Here is a 25,475-nt window from a genome sequence, read left to right as displayed (position 1 = left end):
AGTCATTTTTAAAATACAAAACTTCATAATTTGCTCAATATTTCATAGTATAAAATTAAGTCTTTAGTTATGACCTTTTTTGTAATCACCAACAGTTCATCAAATGATTACCTGATTTTCTGCAACACTTATATTTCCAAACCACAAAGCAAATGAAAATCACAACAACAGCAGCTGGTGCAGAGAGTGAGACCCCAAAGTCAATCCTTCGTGCTGAAAATAAGATAATAACAATTATGCAATTAGATATTGTAAAGTACCCATTATTTGTTAGTCTTCACATGCAAATTTTAGGCTTTCATCAAAGAGCTGCAAAAGTAGATAATATACAATGTTTGTCATAGTATCACCTTATCTTTTCATTTGCACATATTGATTACATTTTGAGCCTTAGCAATATGGAAAAAGTAATTAAAAAAACTGAATATTGCAAAAGATATTAAGAGGGGTGTCTGAAAATGTACCTTTTATTTGGAGTGTGAAAATCAGAGTTTTCACTAGGTATCCCCTTGGCGTGAAGATATCTAGAGAGTACTCGCCTGCATCATCCTCCTCCACATCAGTGATCTTCAGTATCCCAGTCCTGATGAAAAAATCTACCTTTTGTTCCCATATTGTCACATGTCCTCTCTCCGCACTAAACACTATTACGCTTTCATTATAGAGTTCCTTGTATAAATCCAGAATGTAGTCGAAGGCATTATCCATCAGTTTGATGTATACAGTTCCTCCAGTAACAGAAGTGCAACGGGATACTATCTGGATATCACATTTAGTTTTTGGAACTGTGGCTAGTGCTGGGAAAAAAATGCAGATAATGCAAAAATAATGACTTTCATGTTACATTAATATTTAATTTGTCTGTGATGATGCCAGTCTTACCATAGGTTCCTCCAACTAACATCAGAAGAAGACAAGATTTTTCCATAATCTTCTGCATTCTATTTTAAATTCAATAATGCAAATAATTTACAAACAATTAGTACCAACACTGTAATAAATATGAGACGATTTTGCCAGACACTGAGAAGTACCAACGAATACCAGCAGTATTTTATGATTTGCAAAGAAGGAAGTTGCTTTGCTTTCAATTCTCCTGGTAAACCTTAGTTTTCAGTTGTTAGGAGACACATGGGAACCAGTCCAAACATGGCGTGACCAAGATCACACAAAATATTGCAACCACTAAATGCCAACCCATCTTGTAATTTCAGTTCCACCATGTTGTACAAGTAAAAAAAAAAAATAAGAAAAAGAAAAATGGAAGTGAGAATCGCAGCAGTTTGTCTCTGTATATTGGGATCAGTGGCAGCACTCTTAGCATTTTAGACAGTATACTGCTGCTGTGCTGCATTACGTGTTGCACCTTTAAAGAATCATGCTTTTAAATCCTTTTTTTCACACTGAAATAATTTAGTTGTGGTCAATATAAAGTGGAACCCCAATGCTTTGGTCTGAAATGGTCTGAATCCTTGTTATCCCCCTTTGAAATCGCCCTTTTTACCCCTGTTCAGACCTGTATTATATCTTTAAAAATGATGATATTTTAATAAAAATAAATAAATAAAGTAAGAATAATTTGATTGTTGAAAATTACCTTTAGTTTCATATATTTTTGTTTAACATGTTTGCCACAAAAAGATATTGTATAACTTTTACATAACACATCTTATTAAAGGTTATTAATCATTTTAATCCTCAAAAAAGTAAGTGAGAAGACAAATACCTTTAACTGAATCAGAAGAATTTCCACTAATTAACACTCCAGAAGAAACTATAGTGGAAATAGAACCTATTAATTTTGACTCTATATTAAAATGCTCTGATTATAAAGTTATCAGTTCGCAGCCACTTAAGGCTTTGACGAAATTACAAAAATTTTATTTCATTTAATGATTTTATACAACAAATCTGTAAATACATCCTTACAACCGACTTAAGCCACAAGGTTTTGCTTTATTTCCTCTTTGAATAAAAAAAAAAAGAAAATAATCATCAACCACTTTTAGATGGAATGAGGTTTATTATCAACCCAAATACACATAAATGAAAAAAAAGTTTCTAACCAACATCTAAAATAATAAAAACAATCAGATTGTATATTATGTGAGGTGTTTCTGATGATTCCCTGAGGAAGTACCGAACCTGTCTCCATCTGTAACATGAGGTTGTGGTTTAGGCACGACGTAGACATCAGAGGAGTTCAGGTTGATTTTAAAAAGGTATCCGGCGTATGCTGTGTGGCAACTGCAGTACATCTGTCTTATCACAAAAAATCCTTATATTGCACATAACTCTCTCCTTGCATTTTGGCTCAGTAAAGCACTGACCTAAACCCTTTATAATTAAGTACACAAGGCCAGCAAAAGTTTTAACCCAGCCAGATTTAACTGCAGTGTGGAAATAAGAGCTGGTGCAGTATAGCAATCAATTATTACTAATTGTCCAAATTGTAAAGGTTTCCTCATCTTGGGCTTCTGCTTTAATATCCCCACTTTTCCTGAACCTTTCCTCAGGCGCCCTTCACTTAAAAATCTTTCAAGTTCTCTAAAACCTTAATCAAGATTCTGTCAATAATTCACTTTCCTAAAAAATAAAATTGGAAAAGGTGTTTTTGAATATAGTTTAAACATTTTGTGATGTTTTTCTTCAGGATGACACGTTTATAAAATAAAACAAATCAGCAATGTAAAGTTACATTACTCAGCTTAGAGAATGAGTTATTGATCAAGTGAAAAATTCACTCCAGCTTGATTTCACAGGCACCTTGTTCTTGGCGTAAACACTATTTTTAGATGTTCTTTCTGTGAGCAGAGTTCAATTCAGTCAGTTGTTTTGCTTCTATATTCGATTAGAGATCATCCTTGCGTTGAGTCTTCTAAAAGATGACCTGCTTTTGAACATCTTGAGCTTCCTATTCCATTCCATATTATTTTTCTGGAAAACCGTGTCCCAGTTCTCCTCCTCCTCCTCATCATCTCCCAACCAGGGACCCCAGGCTCCTCCATTCAGCTGGGGGTCTGCCCGCAGGTCCTCTGTTGGGTACCTCACCGGCACCGCCGTCCGGTTGTAATACACCAGTCTAGCTAAGAGCTCTTTCACAACATCTGGTCTCTGTTCGGACAGGTCAAAACGTTCATAGGGGTCTCCGGAGACGTTGAAGAGCCACACCGATTTGCGGGGTTTAATGTGTCGCTCCAGTTTCCAGTAATCCCTAGGGAAACCTGGAAGAATGGGAGGTGGGATCCAATCTCCGTAACCAGGGTCTCCCGTCAGGAGCTTCCAGTCCCCTGCTCGTATGGAGGCCTGAATGGTGGTATTCCAGATCCCAAATCCTTTCTGCAAGGAGCCGGTGCGTGCATGGTTGTACAAAGGGTCGATGTTGTGGAGGATCTCAAACCTTGGTGACTCTTTTCCTTCACTGATGGCCTCCCAGACATTGTATCCATCAACTCCCTCAGTCAGGGACTCATTGCCACCTGCTAATCCCACCAGCGTGGGATACCAATCTGTAATGTGTACCAGTGCTTTGCTAACCCTCTTCTTCTTCCTCAAGAGAGGGCTATGGACAAACCCTAATCCGCGGACACCACCTTCCCAGTAAGTGCCTTTACGTCCCCTAAGTGGCCAATTGCTGCCCCCAGACAAAGGCTGACCACCGTTATCAGTGGAGAAAATTAAGACGCTGTTTTGATAATATCCATACTTGCGCAGAGCGTATGTTACGTTACGAACGGCTTCGTCCACAGTCGAGACCATTGCAGCATACTTCCTACGCGCGACATTCTCCAGCTCATCATACTGGTAGATGTATTCCTGAGGACACTGCAGAGGTGTGTGAACGGCTTGAAAGGACAGGAAGATGAAGAGCGGCTGGGACAGGGGATTATGGGCTGCCAGGATCTTACGAACTCTCTGTGTGTACAGATGTGTGGAGTATTTACCCCTGTGTCTCCAAGCAACCGACTCCCCCTCGTGGAGGTCGTAACCGCAAAACCTGGGGCCATCGCAGGAGTTATACGTGTAGTAGTTCATGCTGCCCGTCAGCGAGCCTAAATATGTGTCAAAGCCTCGTCGAGTGGGCAAACACTCCTTCTTGTAGAAGCCCAGGTGCCACTTGCCAACCATGTGGGTGGAGTAGCCAAGCTGCTGAAGCCTCTGAGGGAGAGTGACCTGGTCGAACGGCAAGCAGTTGGGTTGGCGGGGACGGATGATGGAGTGCTGGAGGCCAGTGTGAATTTGGTACCTGTAGAGGTAAATATAGAAGACAATCATGAAGAAAAAAGTTGGTCATCCACGTAAATTTAATTGAAAGATCTAAAACACTGTAAGATGATGAGAGAGACACAAAGAAACTGAAAAGGACCTTGATTCGCTCATCATTTGGTTCACATTAGGATAACATATGTAAGAACTTCCCAGCCAAACATTTCTTAGGGCATATGAGAGTAATAAAAACTGATAGTTAAAATACAGAGAAGTTGCAAGAAGTACATCAATATTTGTATTTGCCAAAGGTGCAGCAGATGTTTTGTTTATGCCACAGCAGCTGAGGGAGAAAACTCACAAAGTAACAGGAAAAACAGCTAAACAAACAGCTGTAATTGTTGGCATAGTTTTCCTTTTAGTGACTGAAAGACGTAATTATGAGTAAAAACACGATGGTTTGAAAGTTCAATTCTGAAATCTTGATTTGTTCAACATTTTAGTCAAAACTGATTCAGAAGCGTACTGAATTGTTTATTTTCAGTCATTGCTGTAGCCCTTCACAAAGCTACTCACCACTTTTCTTCACCATGTTTCGTTTTCTCCTGCTACTCGTCGGTTTATTTGAAATTATGACTTCCACAAAGTTTGTTTTTTCCTCTGTATGTTATCTCTTAAGAAAAGCTACACATAGCCCACTGCTTTGGTTTTGAACCATGTCCAATTTTTGGACCTGGCCTTCAGTTATTGTTGTCAAATAAAGGTTTATGAAAGCATCTGTAATATTAATTTCTGTGTGAATGGCAAAGTGTAATTACAATAATGATGTTGCTGCCAACAGCATCATGTTCTCTCTTACAGATGAGACACTTGGACCTGTCATGCTTTATTTAACCATGCCTTGTTCTTGTTCAAAGCCAATGAAGAAACTGGTAGTGCTGTGAGTAGGTGTACTCTGTTTTTCATTACAGTGACATCTTTCTCCATTCCTCAAGGGCCATTGTCTAGATATGACTAAAATACCTCCTCAACCTGAAGCAAATTCTACAGAGTCCTGCTAATGACCTAATTATTTAATTTATACGTGATGAAGTGGAGACACATCTAAAGTTACAGAACTCCTGCCACTGAGGACTGGAGCTTAACACCCATGCCCTAGATCAGGGGTCACCAACATGATGCCGGCAAGCACCAGGTAGCAAACGAACGGATTTATGGTGTGCATAATTTAATCTGTCCAGATGAATAGAATGATTTCATTATGTATATCTAAATATTAACTCAACCGGTTCCTCTTGAAAGACTATATACATGTATAAGTATATGTGCTTGGCCAGTGCAATCAACTTGTGTTATTTATTTATTTTTAAATGGAAGATCGTGTGTTGTTATAAGTATTTATTTGCATTCTGGGCCAGTGTCTGCCTCACCAAAAACAAAAATGTCATTATGGTTACACATAATGAATTCTTGATTCTTGTCAAGTATGAAATGTTATTTGTGATTAACTGGCCATGAATAGATAAACTGAGTCACAATAGTTACCACTGTTAATTGCTTTTATTAATGCAAACCAAAAAAAATGGGGAAAATAAATACTTAAAGACAAGTAGATCACCATTTTAAACCTTGTGAATAGAAAGGGAGCTAAATGTCATCTCTCTGTTTTGTTTTTTAAAGAGTTGCTGTCACTTAAAAACTAAGTTTGGTAAACTTCGACTTATGGCTCTTGCAATTTAATGCCCACACAATGTTTCTTGTGATTGATATATATGCATATTTTTTCTCTTATTCTAATTTGGGTGTTTAATTTTTTTCCGTACATTTTCCTAACATCATATTGCATTTCCTCATAAGCACATTTGCTCACTAAATCATTTAGCTTTACCTGTATTTGTTTGATTTTTATTAATTTCCGCAAATTTTACAGGGAATAACTTGATGTTTGCCGTACAAATGCAACGTGAAATAGAGCAGGTCAACTTGTTTGATAATTTAGCCTATACTTACTATTATTAGAGAAAATATACCATATAAACCTTGTTCATAGCAAGTCTCTGCTCTGAAAAGAAAATGAGCAAAAAAATACCACCTGTAAAGGTAGTCTGAAGAGTTACTACTGTTCATAGTAAATGCAGACAATGGGTGGTTTCTGGTATTTTATAGGGCTTACCACCCCGGGCAGCGGGGGTTTTCGGTCACCCTGAACACTTGGGAAGCACTTTTCTGTTTTGTTTTGTTTTTGTAGTGTTTCTGCACAATCTATACAGTAAATTCTGCTTCCTGCAGTGCTAAAACAATGCAGAACGGAAAACTTAATCTAATACTTTCAAGAAGTGCGAAAAGGTTCCTTGTTTATCTTTTGATATTCACATTTTAAGAAAACAAATTCTGCTTATAACTCTAAATAACTGACAAGTAAATCTTAAGATACACTGTAAAATCTACAAAAAAGGATGAAATATTTCTCAGATAGTAAAAAGTTGCTAGGAAACACATCAGATGCTGAAATTCAGACAGTATAACCAGTGCTTACCTTGGCACACACAGAGCATAAAAAGAACACTTTAGAAATGATAATTTTTCAGAAATGGTATATTACTCTGTGAAACATAGTTGCTATTTTAGCATTTTGAGAGAGAAAATGCTAAAATAGTGATTTTGTCAAAAATTTGGTGAACTTTATCAACTAGTGTACAAAGAATCATTACAAGATTTTCATAAGATATTTCTGAGGAAATGTCTGTGCTCAGTGGATATTTGTGTAAACCCAGGCAACAGTACATTAAAGACATCAGTAAATCACCTGGAGTGGTGCACAAAACATTTAGTACAGAAATAAAAATATCCAGTAAATTTTACATCTCTGTTTGGTCAGATTTAAATACAATAAAAAACTAAGGGTAGTCCAAGACGTAGACTCTACCTGCCGGTGATGAGCTGACTTCGGGATGGTGTGCAGATGGGCTGCACATAATAATTCTCCAGCTTCACACCATCTGCAGCCAGTTTATCCAGCACCGGTGTCCTAATGTCAGAGCTGTGATAGCCGATGTCGTTGAAGCCCTGGTCATCTGTCATGATAAAGATTATGTGAGGAGGTTGCTGCACAGGAGACCTGTCATCAAAAGTTTGGTCAGGCTCATTTTCCACCTGATTGGGGCTCATCAGATCCCAGCTCAGGTAGCCGAGGCTGAGCAGGCTCATCACTGAGAAACCAGTCAGGGTTGTTGTTGCCATGATTTAAATCAATGAAGCTGGTAGATATTTTGTGTATTCTCAGTGAATCGTGTTGCAGTCAGAAAAATATCCTGTCATTAGCTGCTGCAATTGTCTCTTGATACACTTGAGCTGGAGTTAAGCAATCCATAACCTTCCTAGAGGCAAAAATACATCTTCATCCTCGCTGGCTCTCCAAACTGTGCCAGCCCTAATGAAAGCATTTCACTTTTCCTAGAGGTCCAATTAGCCCCGCCCATTTGCCTAGCTGGCCCACTGAAAAAACATGAGCCCCCCCTGCCTCACACACACACATCCTTGTTTAATGTACATAGTGAGGACCGTGCACTTCCATAGACTTCCATTCATTTTGAAGTCTTTCGATGGCCTGGCCCTGATCCTAAACCTGCCCTTTACTGGTTTATATCTAACCCTAACCTTAACCTAATTGACACCTTAGTCCTACACCTAACTCCTATCCCAGAAAAAAGTGAGGACCTTTTTCTGCCTTCACTTTATAACAAAAATCCTCACTTTGCTAGTAAATTTAGCAAAAACTGTTCTCACTCAGCTGCAAGTACAAGAACACACACACACACACAGGTAGCACTGGTGCATATAGGTGTTAATGCTAAGTTAACTTTAGGTGTTTATGGTGTTTAAAGGCCACCCGTGCTTTTATCAGCTCCAGAATTGATTATTATGTTCTTTATTTCAGTCTCTCTCAGTGATCCCTCAATTTCCCTCAGCTTGTCCAAAATGCAGTTACCCGTCTTCTAACCGATACCTCCATCATGATCTCACCACCCTAATTTTGTCCTCTCTACATTGGCTTCCTGCACATTTTTGAATAGAAATTTTAACTTTTGTTTGTTTTTTATCTAATTTGTCTGAAACATTAAGCTGTCATATCTCCATATTTAAACTGGGAGGATTGGGCTTTCTCCATAGCAGCAACCAGACACTGGAACCAGCTCCCTCTGGATCAACACTGCACCACTGATTTCAGTCCTTTTAAATCAAAACTCTAAACAAAATATGGAATATAATGTCAAGGTCATACTACTAGCCGTTAAAGGCCAGCCTGAAAAACATATTTATTGCCAATTCTTATGGTTTATTGCTTTGTTTTGTTTATCTCTGTGTGTTTAGTATTATTTTAATCACCTTTATTAGCTGTAAAGAGCTATATAAATAAACTATTGATTAATTGATTGAAGTTACACACAATCCAGCAAAACAAATTCATTTGCCAACTTGCATATTTCTACATTTTGCTCTGAGCCGTATGGAAATGATTTTTAGTGCCTCAAGAATCAAATCATAAACCCTACGCTTCACCCCTGGTTACTCATGTTATTCTAAACATCCACTCCAATCTTTGCAAATTACCTATGGGGTGTACCCATGACTGACAGAGAATCTACAGAAAAGAACCCCACTCTCAAAATACCCGCTGGGAGAGATTTGGTTCTTTGAGTGGCTGTGGGGCGCCAAAGCCACAATCCCAGACACTGTTCCCCACTTTGCTCCACGGCAGTCACAAACACGTTCCTACTGTTCCTGCTGTTTTACGAGGGCAGCAGACCTGAGCGGAGAGACAAAGCAGACTCCGCAGCCTCTGATAACATCTCTGAGCAGCCGTAAGAGAAGCACTTTACAAATCACCCCGAGGGTCCGCAGAGCGCAGCATGACTGCGGAGCGTCAGCTGCAGCTCATGAGTGGAGGTATTCCTCCACAACAACTCCTCTGTGTAGCCCTTCATGGTGCTGAAGATTGATTTTGACGGGAAAGGAGGGAATGTATTCCATGTAACTTTTAAGGTTGCAGAGCAGTTAAGTTAGACATTGACAAAATGTACAAAAAAACATGTGTTTTGGGCAATGTTCCTCTTTTTATTACCCTTTAATGCATTTGTTCTGACATAATCATAAACTGGAATAGGTGAAACTATTCCTTATTCTGTGTGTGGCCTTGAAATCATAATAATTTTTTTTATGAGGCATTTGGTTAAAACAAAAAAAAAAACACTTGGCAAGATATTTCTGAACATATTTGAGGGCCGATTGGCAAGGTGCACGCTGGACAGGCATGCAATGAGAAAGCTGTCAAACCGAGAAAGGAACTGATAAAAGATTATTAACCACCAGAGCATCAGGAAGTACACAACAGATCTCACCAAAGAAACTGAAAAAAGGTATAAGCAAAACTAGGAAAATTACATCATCAGAATATGGTTTTATGGACAATATCAGCAAGCTGGTGCCCATCTACAGATGCCATTTGGACGAGGGGCGAGGTGCACGCTGGGCAGGCTACCAGGCCATCGCAGGGCAACACAGAGATATACAGGACAAATAACCATGCTCAAAGGTATTAAATATCCCAAAATACCAGATTAGTGCAAAGAATTGACTGGACATGTCTCATTCATATAGATAAATATGTGTGTGGAGAAGATGAGGAAGGACTGGGGAGACTGTCTTGTGTTTCCTGCAGCAATCTTGTCACAGCTCTGGAGAAGGTGTATTTAAATGTTGTTTAGGGCTCAGAATCTCAGTGTAATGGAAAATTGAGTGCAACTGTTTCTTTTCAGCTGTGGTGCAGCTGGCGTAACACACTGTGCATCTGTGTGTCAGGAAACTCTCAATTATACAATGACAGAAGTTCTTCAGCAGTGTAGAAGGAAGCATGTTTCCCCTCAGCATCCTCGGGCATAATCTTTTTTTAAGAAGTTAGGTCTTTTGAAATATTGAGTTTGCCCAGATACTAGTTGATCTGTTGAAAACAGCAATTGGCAAACACACTGGAAGGTAAAACATCATTCCTTGCAAATGTTGATATTAGGGCCTGCGGGCAAGAACGTCAAGGGGAAGCTACGGGCGGTGTGAGCCTATGTTCCAAAGGGTGCAAAACTGCGACTGGACATGTTTGCTCAGCAGCCGCGGCAGCATCTTTGGTGTGGAGTTTATAAGGTTGAGCCAGTGAAAAAAAAAAAAAGATAGATGTGCGCTTTATGTTTTATACCCTCATGTTTATTTATGTAGTTTTTCAATGGTGAGATGCTTAAATATTTGGAGGCCCTTACAAAAATCCCAGCAAAAAAACTCAAGCACATGCATTTTATGGGAGTTCAAAGAAATAATGTTTGAAAGGCATTTATTCTAACTTTTATACCCTTTCCTTTTCAAATGTGTTCAGGCTTGTAGCTCACAATAGCTGCATTTATTTGTATCACCAAAATTGAGAAATGTGTGAAAAGAATTATAAAAAAATATAGTGGGCAAAGATGATAAGAATGCAGCCAAAAGTTGCAGGAGGAGTGCCATTATGTTTTAAATACCAGTCTCATGCATGAGTTCATAACACAAGGTCCAGCCAAGAAAAAACTAGAGAAAGCAAAGTCTTGATCTTGAATTTGATTTGCACATTTGTAAAGCTAATTATGCATTAAGGAGCCGGAAGTCTCAAAATATGTTGTATGGGGGCAGTAGTTTGGAGGCCTAATAAACCGGCACCTTACGGATGGATTCAAAAGCATCCGTCTGCAACTCACTGCAGTGTTTAATGACTGCATGTAACAAAAACTATAATTTAAAGCACTAAAATTCTGGATGTGTTCCACCTTACGGATGGATTCAAAGGCATCCGTCTGTAACTCACTGCAGTGTTTAATGACTGCATGTAACAGAAACTATAATTTAAAGCACAGGCAGTTTGCAGTTATTGTTGCCCAACAAGCCTTTCTTTTTTCCCTGTCTGAGAACAACTTGTTTTGGTGCAACCTCTTTAAATGCAAAGGAGGCCCTTCACACCTCGCCCCACTTCAGTTTTCAGAGTTTAATTCCACCCAGTTCTGCTATTTTTGTAGAATGCTGTGGGATTATGTGATGAACTGTGTGGCTTATTACACCCAACATCAGAAAAAAATTTCACTTATCCACTTATAGCATCACAATCCTTGAGCTTGGAATACAAAATTGCAGCAAAAAAATTATAAAATGGCAGACTTGAGATTTTGGTATGCTGGAAGTCCATGACTTTGTTTGGGAGTTCCACAGAAAATACTGTGACTTAATTGTTCAAAAGACATTTCAGGAAAGAGAGAAACGGCTTGAAAAATATGACCCAAAAAGAATATAAAGATATCTATGCAGTAAGAAACTTACTGTTGTAGGTGGTGCTGAGAAAAGGAGGGTATATCTGCAGGAGCTTGGCAGGCTGTGGTGTGTGGAGCAGTTTCCAATAATGATTGTTTCCCTAGTCCAGAAGAGAGACTGTGAAGTCATTGATTGTTGGAAGGTATACGGCAGATGCGAAGACTGGTATGTGGAGAAGTCTAGGTAGCAGATCCAGGGAGGAGCGATCAGTGGAGCAACCAGGAGTTTCTACGTAGGGATTCTGGAGGTGAGTTCTTCAGAGAGCGTGGAGGAAAAGGACAGGGAACCATAGAGAGAGGACTGTGGACTGGAGGAAAACTTCTTTTTGGAAGGAGAATACAGTCAGGCAAAGGAACATGAGAGCAAATAATACACAAACAATACAATGGCCTTACCGCAACTCTAGCAGGTAGAACTATATGGCATCTGCCGCAAGGAATTCACTCCTCTTTATGCTCCTCATATTTGGCCTAAACGAGCTCCAGCGGCCACTCGCACCCTGCAATCATAAGAGATAATTCACAAACACACAATCCTGCACACAACCATGAGGATATGACAGCTAGAGCTTGGGCACTTTCTGCATAGATGATTTCTGCAGCTAAAGTGCTGACATTTCACTGTTTCTGTATTATCAATAAGCAAACACACATCGGTTTAACATAAAAAGTGATAAATAATTGATTTCTGTGATAAGAGATTTCCAGACTGTGAAAACAGACACCACATCATTGTACAAATATGGAAGCGCCTCCTGTTTTAGAAGGGATGACTCAAAAGTAAATTTGTGTGAGAAAGATTTGCTTAAAAATGATCTATGTGCTTGAAAACAATGAGCAATGAAACAATGAAAACAATTTAAAGGCTGAGATTTATCTATGTTTCATACATCCAAGATGTAATTTGTTTATTTATTTATTGCTTTAAAATATGATGACAGAAGAAAGCAGAACCGATGATTAATAATGTTGTGGCGAAGCTTTAAGTAAGAAAATATCTCTCAGTCTTTATTAAGTGTGACTCCACTAAATTCGGTCGGTCTTAGGTGGACAGCAACAACCCCATCCATCTCCAACACCACCTTAAAAATATACTGACCCCAAGTGTGCACTCAAGTTCCACACTTTCTTGTCCTGTTGCACATTAACATATCTCCAAAAATAACCTTACTAAAAACCTAACCATTAACCAAGAATGTTGTAATAACAATATTTTTAGAAAAAAAACACCTGCTGAGGGACTAAAAACAACCTAAACGCTAAATATATATAGTGTTGTTTTTTTTCTGAATGTCATCAATTTCTATAAATATTTGTCTGCAACTAAGACTGAAATGTGGGAGCTGAGCGATATTCTCGTAAAACCTCAGCTGTATACATACAGAAACAGCATGGCTGAGAGGAAGCCAGAGGTCATGTCAGGTGGGTCTGAGGTCACTCAGAGTCACAAAAAACAGCACAAGTGTACAAATCATTGTTAGATCAAATGGACTCATTTTTAACTCTTCATTTATTACATTATCAGTTTTTAGGAATAAATCAATTGTAGATAAGTGCAAAATCTAAACATGTGTTGTTGAATTTGTGGTTTGTTAGTTCTAAATCTGAAAGGGTGTTTAGAACAAGCCACAGCCTTACAAATAGCTAGATTTGGGGACTGTTAAATGTAAACCTGAGTGAATGGATATATCCTTTATTTTTTGCAACAAAATGTTTTACTTGGTTGAATTGTGCAAATATACATTTCACATTAAACGTGAGGAAAGCTTTGAGATTATTTTTCAGGGTCTCCTGTCTTTTCATCAAAAAATCTGGTTCCTCTAAAGATTTCTTTCTCAGGAGTACCTCATACAGGTAAACATGGTTTGAACGTATTCTTTATATCTGCCTGCTGGTTCTTTTAAAACAGATTCTGAAGTAAAACGTGGCACAGACTTAAAAGAGAGAGCTGAAATTGGGGTTGCTGCTGCTGCTGCTCTGTGTTGGTCTGCGCCAGATGTTAGCTTTGGCAAAAGGAATCATTAGTGTTACTGAATACGGCTGCTCCCCTTGACCATGAACACTAACCCCTTTCTAATCAAGAGAGCCCTGCCCGTAAGCCTGGACATTACTCCCCCTCTTTACTAATCTGAGTGAGACTGGATGGAAGTGTTTCTTTTTCACTGTTTGCCAGGATAGAACCTAAAGGTTTACTTCATGTCTATTTAGTTTGTTGCCTCTGTGTGTACAATATCGGGGCTTGTTTCAGCTGTTTTTTTTTCTTTTTTTTTATCAAGCCATTAACAAACATCATCAAAGAAAAATGGAAACTCTTTTTCAAAATTGCGTCTAAGAAAGATAGCAAAGAACTTTGTCATAAATACCAGGGCAAGAAGTATAAGTTTCAAGGTTGTAGCCTGGAGCGCGAGTCAATGTGTTTTGGAGCAGAGGCACATGGGTTATGCCAGATGCATCTTTGTTGGGTAGCAGGATCTTGGACTAGAGACTGGCAAATGGGCACAAGGGGAGGTCACAGAACTAGCCCCCTACTTTGCGAGGGTTGCCGCTGGCCTTCCACAGATGAGGTGGAGTGCAGACGAGTCAGACCCGCTAAAGGGAACAGAGGAAGAAAGGGCAGTCGGCCCAGGATACAGGCCTGGCATCCTGTTAGGGATCCTTCCCTAGGTTCACCTATTGAAATCTTGTTACAACTTCTGCTTCCTTTATTAAAGTTTGATCGTCCTCTGCGCCCAAATTCATCAATCTTCATAGCTCCAATCCGAGGCCCTCACTAAACCATCCAATCAGTAGTTGCAATGGGTGGTGTGTATAGAAGGTTGGAAATAGCAACTCATTGTGGAACGTTATCAGTGTATATTGTATAGATCGATAGATCGATCGATCGATAGATAGATAGATAGATAGATAGATAGACAACATCAGAAGAATTACACCCTTTATTCTCCAGATGACAGGAACAAGGATTAGTAGTAGTATATTTCCCAAGACCTGCTGCTTATAATGGATAATTAAGAGTTTTGCTAGTTAGTGAAGAGCTTCAATGAGTTTGTGTGGTTGAAAGTTTTTAATGGCATGCAATTTATTACACAAACACAACCTTTACTTTTAGAAAATTAACGGTGCAGAACACATGCATTCACGCTTTACCCTCTCTAGGAATTTTAACATCCACTCATCATCTGCTAAAGGCTGGAGCTCCCAGGTGGAGCTCCCTCAGACCCAGACCTCGACTGCATGTGTTTGAGTTGGATCTCATGGAGCTGTAGTAGCACCTGGCCAGCCTCAACACTTCAGTACAACCTTCCTTCCAAGCATCTGGATTAAATACTACAAGGGTCCCACAGTTGAATCAAAATAAAGGCTGTGCATGAGTGCATGTGCTTTTTTTCGCCCCGTTGGTCCTGTTACGAAATGATCTAAGGGTTGACACATCTGTGTAAGTGTTTTTCTTAAACCTGTTTTCTGAATGTACTCAGGTGGCAGCACTGGCTGGCTGTGGCACACAAATTTCACTAGTAGTTACAGGTAAATTACCTGCAAAGAGACCACAGATGTGCAATGCTAAACACGTGGAATGCAGATGTATTTCCTGGGCTAACCTGTATAAATATACCTGTTATTTTGTGGCCGCTTGCTATCATAGCAGAGGGAAATATTCATGTTTTTTCTTGTTTCCTTTTTATTATGTTCACTACCTTTTTTTGCACCTATAACTGCTGCTTGATTTACGATGTGTGAATGAAATTAATCTAACACTACCCATTACATAAATTGTTGTTCCTATTTCAAACCTTGTGGTCTGTCCTTTCGTTGCTGGGAATAAGAACTGATTCAGCCATAAAACCATCATGTAAGCCTGAGCTGATTATAATTATATGCGCTTGTCAGGTAAAAAAGGATTGTGGAAGGTGTTGAAATCAATCTTGTTGAGACCCGCTGAGCACTGACATTAGGTTTGGAATCCAGTCTGTTTTCCTTCCCTGGTTTTCCTGATGAATGGGGCTCTTTCAGTTCTCAGCCCTCTGCGTACTCTCCTTTAATTTGACCCAAGGTCTCACCACCAGCTCTCCAAGCGTGGCAGCCTTTCCTCTGCCCAGCTGCCTTTATTTCCTTCCCAAACTAATCAGAGAAATAAGGTTCACATTTTTATGTAAACACACCTGAGAGATGAGAGACCTTCCTGGCAACTCTCTGATTAGCTTGTTTGACTGGTTGGTTTGTGGATTGTCTGGCTGTGGGGATGAAAAATAGATTTTTCTTTTAGCAAGAACAGGAAAGATGAGCAAAATTTAAACGCTCTGCTGTACTGAAACTTTACCAATTGACAACAGTAAGCTTGTTTTTAGCTTGCAAGATAATATTGCATCATATCTGATCTTGAACATACTAATCCACGCAAATATGCACATGCTCCAAATATTCTGACCAAGACCGTCGATAGGCCCTTAAGGTGACATTTAAATGATCTACTCCACACTCTGGTGACCTGAGATTGCAAAAATTCAATAACTGTGTCTACTAACAGTCATGGACAAATTTGTTGGTAACCATCTGTTAATCAAGGAAAATCCCGCAATGGTCACTGAAAAAAATTTAAACTGACAAAAATAATGAATAAAAATCAGATATTGCCATTGAATTGTGGTTCAAGATAATCAATTAAAAAGATAAAACTATTTTGTCCTGTCTGGCAGTGTTGCATTAAGAATTGCTGTCGTAATGCCAAAGGGTCATGATTTGTCTTGATGAACCTGAACAGTAGCACACACACAGAGCTCGTTTGAGAGTTTTATTTAAGGATGATGGATTGTGGGGTAGAAAACCAGAGTCTGTTACCAGACTGGAGCTGATGGGAGATGAGTGCAGGAGCAGGCTCACGGGAGGAAGCTGGAGGACCGAGGGTGAGCCTTGGGGCGGAACCCAAGGCTGGCAGGAGAGCGTCAGACTGGAATCCGAACTGGGTCTTGAGAGGGTTCTTGGAGGTGCTGGGGCTGGTGTGGAACCAGAGGTGCAGCGAGAGAGCTCTTTGGACGTGGGGCTGCAGAACGACCAGGAGAGCAGCAGAGAGAGAGTCCTTAGAACGCAGGGACTGCAGTAGATTCAGCAGCAGAGCGGAGAGAGTTCCTGGCTGACAGACGTGGTGTGAGTGGAGACCGATGACAATCCGGCAGCGAAGAGAAGACTGAGTAATTGTGCGGCAAACTAATGAGTTTGTAGAGGGCCGCACTTGGGCTGACGTGGTGACTTCCTCTCTGTCCGACGCGTGCTTCAATAAACTCCAAATCGCTTCTGGTGGTTGCAATTATCCGTTTATTCCACTTGACAGCTATGCTTCGACTTTACAGATACTGACACATACTGACCAGGCTAAACCCATTCGTTGTTGCCAACAATAAGCGACATTATAGCACGGTCAACAGAAATTACGACCTACACCCACGCACCCACTACCTCATACATACAAAACCAGCGCGCGGCGTTTGGCTCCCATTCATATCTTGGTGACAGTCACGCCCCTCCAGACACACCCATCACCCCCACACTAGACGATGAGCTCCCGTCACATCAATAATTACTAATTTCAATCTGTTAGGATATCAACAAGGTCAAGTGGAACGAGCTGTTTATCCCAGAACTGCATGGCACACTTAGATGGCACTGACCCAAAAGATTGGCACATATCTATCAGATACCACCCTGGAGGTGACGCAGCTTCCCTGCTGATGTCACAGTTTGGATGTGTACCGCCCTTGTATGGGTGTGTCCCGAGATCCCTTTATAATGTTTGTGTGATGAGCACTCGAGGCCTCCTGCCGATCAGGGGCCCATCAGCGCTGGTGTGACTGTAACTATTTCTCTGTCTTTACCTAGATAAAATATAACTAAAAGCATACTTGTCTGTTTTATGCTTCCTACATTCAAGGTAATAAGTAAGTGGGGGTCGCCTGACTGGGTAAAACGAACTGGGTCCACCGAGGGTGTTTCACCTTAGACACGGCACGGTGAAACAGTAACAAATTGGTGTTTCCGCCCGGACCCAAAGGACGACGTACCACCTTCCGTTTTCCGGTCAGGACGCCATTCCGGAAGAAAAACACACAGCGTGCGGCCGCACAAAAGGTAAGGAGATTCCATTTATCTCCCAGTGTCTTTTTCTTCCTGGAGGGCCGACTTTTTGTACTCCTAAAGACAGAGAAATAGTTACAGTCACACCAGCGCTGATGGGCCCCTGATCGGCAGGAGGCCTCGAGTGCTCATCACACAAACATTATAAAGGGATCTCGGGACACACCCATACAAGGGCGGTACACATCCAAACTGTGACATCAGCAGGGAAGCTGCGTCACCTCCAGGGTGGTATCTGATAGATATGTGCCAATCTTTTGGGTCAGTGCCATCTAAGTGTGCCATGCAGTTCTGGGATAAACAGCTCGTTCCACTTGACCTTGTTGATATCCTAACAGTCCCCCTGATGATGTGTCATGGCTCTTACATTCCGGCCCCTAATTATTACAAAGATAATTATTACTGTGTTAACACTGTAAGAGATAAGACTACGAAACACAATCATAAATTTCCTCAGCATCAAATTTATCTTAATCTATCATTTAGAATAAGCAATCAACTAGAGAAAGGAAAATCACTGATAAACAGAAAGGAGAGAAAAGTTTGTTAAATGTTCATGGCATCGCCGCCTCCTGGAGCAGACACAACTTGGTAATGGGTCTTTCCAGGAAGCTTGTCTTGGTCTTAATGCGAACTGTCCGCACAAGTCCTCCTTTATCTGGAACAACACTCACAACTCTACCCATTAACCAAGAGTTGCGTGGAGCAGAGTCGTCCACGATGAGGACGACATCCCCTGGAAAAAAGTTCCGTCTTGTTCTTTGCCACTTCTGCCGTTCTTGTAGTTGAGGCAAGTATTCCTTTAACCAACGCTTCCAGAAGAGATCCGCCATATATTGCACCTGTCTCCATCTTCGCCGAGCGTAGACATCATTCTCGGAAAACACGCCTGGTGGCAATAAAGGCATGGTCTTTAAAAGAAGAAGATGATTTGGAGTTAGTGCTTCCAGGTCGTGGGCATCAGTAGAGGCTTTGGTTATAGGTCGACTATTGATGATAGCCTCAACTTCGCAGAAAACCGTCCGAAGACTTTCTTCATCAAGACTCTGTGTTCTCAAAACAGAATTTAACACTTTCCGAACAGACTTAATAAGACTTTCCCATACACCTCCATGGTGTGAGCCAGTAGGGGGATTGAAAGACCATTTTATTCCTTTCTGAAGGAGAGTATTATTGATTAGAGTTTGATTCCATCTTTCAATTTCTTTTCTTAACTCGCGTTCAGCTCCTACAAAGTTGGTTCCATTGTCAGAACGCAGCTCCAGCACTTGACCACGTCTAGCAATAAATCTTCGGAGCCCATTGATGAAGGAATCAGTATCCAGTGATGACAACATCTCAAGGTGAACTGCTCTTATTGCCATGCAAGTAAAGATGACTCCATATCGTTTCAACAGGCTCCTTCCACGCTTAATTTCAAAGGGACCAAAACAATCCACACCAACACAAGTAAATGGGGGTTTGTCTGGACACACTCGTTCATGTGGAAGGTCTGCCATCCTTTGACTTCCTGGTACAGCATGGAGTCTTCGACAAATCATGCATTTTGATAGGGTCTTCCTGATTGCAACGCTGGCACCTGGGATCCAATACTTTTGTCGCAGTTCAGCAAGCATATGATTACGTCCACCATGGCCTGTCTGATGATGTATATGGCTCAGTAAAATTTCTGAGATGTGAAGGTCTTTAGCCAATATGACTGGGTATTTAGCTTCAGCAGGCATAGCTGCTTTGCTTAGCCTTCCACCAACTCTTAGTAAACCACCTTCAAGAACAGGATCAAGCTTATAGAGCTGGCTTGTTTTCTTCACACCTTCATGTTTCTGTAAACTTGTCATTTCCTCTGGATATCGCTTTCTTTGACAATAGCAGATGATAGCACTCTCAGCCTTTCCAAACTCCTCCACTGATAAGGCTCCCAATGCAACATTTTTCTTGTACACATTCATTTCTTTCTTCAATCTTTCTTGAAATTTAACATCATCAAGCCTGAAGTTTGCAAGGTCCAACTTCAGTTGTGCTCTCTTTTGAGTAAGTTTGGACAGTAATTGTTTAAACCTGAGTAGCCACCCAACCATTGTTTTCAATTTATCCCAAGAGGAAAATGAATGAATGAAGTCCATAATCGGATCCACTTGTTCATTGGTGCATGTTGCATTAACAGAAACCAATGTCTTAACCTCTGGATCTTCTGGATCCTCCAGAGCAAAATGACGTATGTCCTCAGGATTTACAGGCCATTTCCATTCAGGGCCATGAAGAAACTTTGGTCCCGACACCCAGGTATTAGCCTTCAAAAGAGACTCCACACTTGTTCCTCTGGATGCCAGATCTGCTGGATTAATACTGGTAGCAACGTACCTCCACTGTGAAGGATTTGACAAATTGAGTATTTCTCCAACTCGATTGGTCACAAAAGTCTTAAACCTCAATCTTTCATTTTTTATGTACTTCAGAACTGAAGTACTATCAGTCCAAAATACTGAGTCTTGTAGTTCCATCCTTAACTCCTTCTTCAACAGCTTATCCATACGGCTGGCCACCACTGCAGCAGTCAACTCCATGCGAGGGATGGTGATGGGTTTCAGTGGAGCTACCCGGGCTTTACCCATTACAAATGCACAATGCACTTGTCCATCAGCATTACACTGCAACAGGTAGCTCACTGTTCCATATCCATTCTCGCTTGCATCACTGAAATGATGTAGCTGCAAACTTGTGGCTTGTCCAAAATCCTGTGGTTTCAGACATCTGTTAACTCCAAACCGTTCAAGCCGATGAAGTCCTTCCAACCAGTTTTTCCACTTCTGGACCATATCATGTGGCAAAGGATCATCCCAGCCAACGTGTCTTCTGCTTAGATCTTGTAGAATCCCCTTTGCGACTAAGACAACTGGTGCCAGAAATCCAAGAGGATCATAGATGGAACTTATGATGGACAAGACTCCTCGTCTTGTCAGAGGTCTATCTTTGAGAATGATCTTGAATTTCAGCAGGTCTGATTGTACACACCACTGTATTCCCAACACACGCTCCACAGGTAGATCATCATTATCCATATCCAGGTTCTTCACCTCAATGGATCTTTCATGCTGTGGTATAACAGTAAGAACACTGCGTCGGTTACTTATCCATTTGAGAAATTGAAATCCGCCTTTCTTGCACAAAGCACGGAGTTCTTGATATAATGAGACAGCTTCCTCTTCTGTGCTCACAGAGACCAAACAGTCATCCACATAAAAGTTGTGAAGCACCGCATCTATGACATTTGGAGTGAACATCCTTTTATTGTCCTCTGCACACCTTCTCAGTGCAAAACATGCACAGTTTGGAGATGATGTAGCTCCAAAAAGATGTGCAACCATTCGGTACTCCACCGGATGCTGATCATATTCTCCATTTGGCCACCAGAGAAATCTCAACAGATCAGAGTCAGATGGTGGTACTAGGACCTGGTGAAACATGGCCTCATTGTCTGCTGCGATAACAACAGGTTCCTTCCTAAATCTGGTGATTACACCAACCAATGAACTGGTGAGGTTTGGACCTTGTAAAAGTTGGTCGTTTAAAGATTTTCCTCCAAATGCTACACCACAGTCAAACACGACTCTTATCTTTTTCTTGTGAGGATGATATACTCCATGGTGTGGTATGTACCAAACCCTCCCATCACACCGTTCAAGACTTTCAACCGAGACTCTTTCAGCATAACCCTTGGAAATTATATCATTCATGAAGTTAGTATAATCAGAAAGAAATTGATGGTTTGTGGTAAACTTCCTTCTGAGATTCAAAACACGCTGTTCAGCCAATTTCCTATTGTTGGGCATTTTCAGATCTTTGTGTCTCAGAGGTAAAGCAATGGTGTAATGTCCCTCTTCCAGCTTAATTGATTCTGTAACTAGCTCCATGAACTGATTATCTTCTCTGGACCATCCAGGTTGTTCATCTCAAGAACATTCCGGAAAATCAACCTTCAGTTGTTGTTGCCATAAGTTCTCAAGTCTTGACACAGAAATTCTGTTAACAGTAACCGTTGATTGTAGCTCTCTGGTGTCGACATCACCGTCTCCTCTGAGAGGTCCATTCACTGTCCACCCAAGAATTGTTCTAACTGCATAGGGACCTCCACTTTGGCTTCGGATGACATCCCATGGCTCCAGCGCTTTAGGCACATTGGTCCCAATAAGCAAATCAACTCCTGAATTGATTTCAGTTATCCTCAAATTTTTCAGATGTGGCCATCTTTCAATATCTTCTTGATGGGGGATGTTGCTGTTATGAACGGGCATACTTCTCTGTGTGAATAAGTCAGGTAATTCACAAAAGATGTCTTCATTCAACCCAGCAATTTCCAAATCTGACACAATGTTGCTTTTAACCACCCTTTCTTGACCCATTGTCCGTAAAAGGATGCTTGTATGTCTCCCAGAGACATATAATCTGTTCAGTGCAGAACGAGGCAGAGCTTCCAGGACCAAAAAAGGCATATGTTATTATTGTCTTCTGGCTCTTTGTAGACTTCACTCTGACTGGTAAAATAGAGAGAGTACAGCCATGCTCACCGGCCCCAGTTAGACCACTGGATTGAGCAGAGATGGAGGCACTTCCACTTGTTGTCTCCACTTCCTTCTTCTTATGGACTGGACGAGTTTCCTTTTCTTTGGAGAAGACATGAAGCATGGTGGGATGTCTTAAACTACACACTTTACAGTGATGTCGCCTTTTACAGTCCTTGCTGATGTGCCCAGTGCATAAACAGCCAAAACACACCCCATTTTCTTTCAGAAATGTCAACTTCTCCCCATGTGTCCTCTTTTCCAGTAGAGGGCATGTGTCCAAGGAATGTCCAGCTCCACAAAATAAACAACTCTTTATAACAGCTGTCTCTTGTCCCTTCTTTACTTCAAAGTGAGCTTTCTTCTGCATATCTCCAACAATAGTAGCAAAACTACTTCCTTTTATCTTTAATCGCTGTTGTGATTTATAGATTCCTACATCCTTCTTTGGTCTAGATAAAGAATCTTGAATATCACCAAAAAGTGGATCACTGGCGATCTTCACTTGCCTTTCTACAAACTGAACAATGTCACTGAAAGTTACTCTTCTTTTTAACTTCTCTTGCAAATCACACACATCATTTCTCCATCTGTCCCGCAGTTTAAAGGGCAGTTTTCTGATGATTGCTTGCATGTTGGCAGGCACATCCAACTCATGCATACAGCCATTGTTTTCCATCACATTACAGCATTCTCTGAGCAGAAAGCTGAATGCTTGTAAAGCTTTTACATCTTCTGCTTGCAAAGCCGGCCATGACAAAACCTTATTCATATATGCAGCAATTACTTTCAATGAACAACCAAAATGTTCTTGAAGTAGGGATTTAGCTTTAGCATATCCAGAATCACTGGGCATATGAACACAGCTTCTTACTAGGTCATGAGGCTGGCCTCTAGTGTACTGCTCCAGGAAGTATAAACAATCTTTGGCACTGTGCGCCTTTGTTTCAATGCTGTGTTCAAAAGCTGTCATGAATGTCTTAAATTGGAGTGGATCACCATCAAATATTGGTATGTCTCGTTTTGGCAGAAAAAATAAAGATTGTTGATTTACAAGCAAGCTTGTAATTTCATTCTGCCTTTCCAATACACTTAACAGTTGTTTATTTTCATCAACTGATAATACATTTTTATGATGTGATGATTGCGGCTGAGCTTGATGTAACATTTGATCTGTTGGAATTTCAACTCGTGTTGTTTTTGTCTTCACCTGGTCAGTCAATGTGTCTGGATTTTTTCTAACCTTTATGTCTTTAGGTCGTGCACCCAAATGAGAATAGGACTGAAAGGTTGGAGCTTTATCATGACCATCAGTTCCAGCTGCTGTAGGTACAAATATATCTGCATCAACATTCAGCATTTGAGATCTTCTATTTTCATGCTCAGCATATGAATTCATGCCGTCAGATCCAATCTGTGCAGCACTAGTTACTTGAGAACAAACAGAGCCCTGAAACACTTTAACTTTAGCCATAGAGGCTGCAATTTCAATCTCCAAATCCATTTCTTCTCTCCTTTTCCTTAGTTGTTCCTCCTGCTCCTCCAAAGCATGTTTTTGTTTCAACAGCTTGTGTCGTGCCTTTAATGCAGCCATATCTGCTTCTGCTTTAACACGAGCTGAAGATATAGAAGACACAGAGGACTTAATTCTTGATGAACGACTTCCTCTAGACCTTCTGCTCTCTACATTAGAAACACTGTCGCTTGGCTTAACATCATCCTCAACATCAGCATTTTCATCACACTCTACATGCTGAGAAACTAAAGGTGCATTAAGCTCTTTATTCACACAGGATTCAACACTGGCCAATTGAGCCTGTTGTAATTCAGCTTCTTCACTCACTTGAGCTGCGTTGTTGAACTGTTCTCCTCTTGATAGCCATTTTCCAACTTCTTGTATGAATTCATAATTATATTTACTCAAGCTTAAAAACCAGGTGTTTTGTTTTTCTTGTTCTTCAGCAGGAAACAGTGGAATAACAGACTCATACAGCTGATTTGCATTTCAAGCAATTGTTTTAAATCATCACAGTGAGACTGAACACTCTCAAGATTTGCTTAATTTTTCATAAGTTCTTTAATAATGTTTATTTCTCCTTTAATTTTATGAACCTTTGCTTTGAGATCCTTTTGAAGCTTCTCAATTTTATTTTGTAATGCTTTAACAGTTAATTTGGATCGTCTTTTTTCATCATTACTCCTTACAACGGAACTCGATTTAAATCCAGCTGACTCCATTTCCCGTTGTTTGTCTTTAACAATTCCTCTTCAAAGAGACTCAATGCGTGTGTATTTGTCCATACCTCAGTTCCAGCGGACTTGATTGAGCTGCAGTGAAGGAATCTCATTCAATTAATTGATAACGCTGCGCTGCGTGCGCCATTACCGCTTCCAAACTGTTCCAAGCAGAGATGAAGAATCCAGACTTGTCTTTCCGATGAGCCGCTCATTCGATTGTCTTTCTGTTGACGATAATTGTGCGGCAAACTAATGAGTTTGTAGAGGGCCGCACTTGGGCTGACGTGGTGACTTCCTCTCTGTCCGACGCGTGCTTCAATAAACTCCAAATCGCTTCTGGTGGTTGCAATTATCCGTTTATTCCACTTGACAGCTATGCTTCGACTTTACAGATACTGACACATACTGACCAGGCTAAACCCATTCGTTGTTGCCAACAATAAGCGACATTATAGCACGGTCAACAGAAATTACGACCTACACCCACGCACCCACTACCTCATACATACAAAACCAGCGCGCGGCGTTTGGCTCCCATTCATATCTTGGTGACAGTCACGCCCCTCCAGACACACCCATCACCCCCACACTAGACGATGAGCTCCCGTCACATCAATAATTACTAATTTCAATCATATGGCTCTTACACTGAGGGATGCTTATAAAGGAGAGTTGACAGGTGAGCTGAGTCCTTGCTGATTGAGACGGCAGGTGGAGACGATCTAGCAGAGTGGAATCAGGCTACACTGGAGGAGGAAGGAGCCAGGAAATGCTCAGGGTGCAGCAGGCAAAGCTGCACCCTGACACAAAGAGAGCCCAACACACTTTACTTTCACAAGTGAACCATTACTGCTTTCGCCATAGTGCTCCGCTTGATTTATATATGCAAAAAGCTTAATTTGATTTTATTCCGGGACTATTACACGTCCAGTTCACACAAAAACTGGAAGATAGATGAAAAAAGGGA

At 40.7% G+C, this 25,475-nt stretch overlaps 1 protein-coding gene and 1 long non-coding RNA gene across 3 annotated transcripts; both read right to left on the bottom strand.

Moving 5' to 3' along the window:
* Nucleotides 1-174: 174 nt before the first annotated feature.
* On the bottom strand, nt 175-1,409 carry LOC118557532. Its single transcript, XR_004927911.1, has 3 exons — nt 883-1,409; nt 465-797; nt 175-213 (listed from the first exon to the last, which is right to left on the bottom strand). It is a non-coding gene; the product is annotated as an uncharacterized LOC118557532 (long non-coding RNA).
* A 531-nt stretch (nt 1,410-1,940) lies between these two features.
* Nucleotides 1,941-7,618, bottom strand: arsia (arylsulfatase family, member Ia). 2 transcript variants are annotated; one of them, XM_036127669.1, is made up of 3 exons: nt 7,360-7,501; nt 7,133-7,280; nt 1,941-4,246 (listed from the first exon to the last, which is right to left on the bottom strand). In XM_036127669.1, the coding sequence occupies exon 3, from the start codon at nt 4,126-4,128 to the stop codon at nt 2,842-2,844; it is 1,287 nt and encodes a 428-aa protein (XP_035983562.1). In that variant the 5' UTR covers nt 4,129-4,246; nt 7,133-7,280; nt 7,360-7,501; the 3' UTR covers nt 1,941-2,841. The 2 variants fall into 2 exon arrangements, with proteins under 2 accessions (XP_035983562.1, XP_012711102.2); XM_012855648.3 differs by having other exon boundaries at nt 7,133-7,618.
* Between the last annotated feature and the right edge of the window lie 17,857 nt (nt 7,619-25,475).

This window comes from Fundulus heteroclitus, chromosome 23 (assembly GCF_011125445.2).
Source record: "Fundulus heteroclitus isolate FHET01 chromosome 23, MU-UCD_Fhet_4.1, whole genome shotgun sequence".
Classification (NCBI taxonomy): domain Eukaryota; kingdom Metazoa; phylum Chordata; class Actinopteri; order Cyprinodontiformes; family Fundulidae; genus Fundulus; species Fundulus heteroclitus.
Note: the sequence above shows the minus strand (reverse complement) of the source record. Positions and strands in the feature narration are given on the sequence as shown.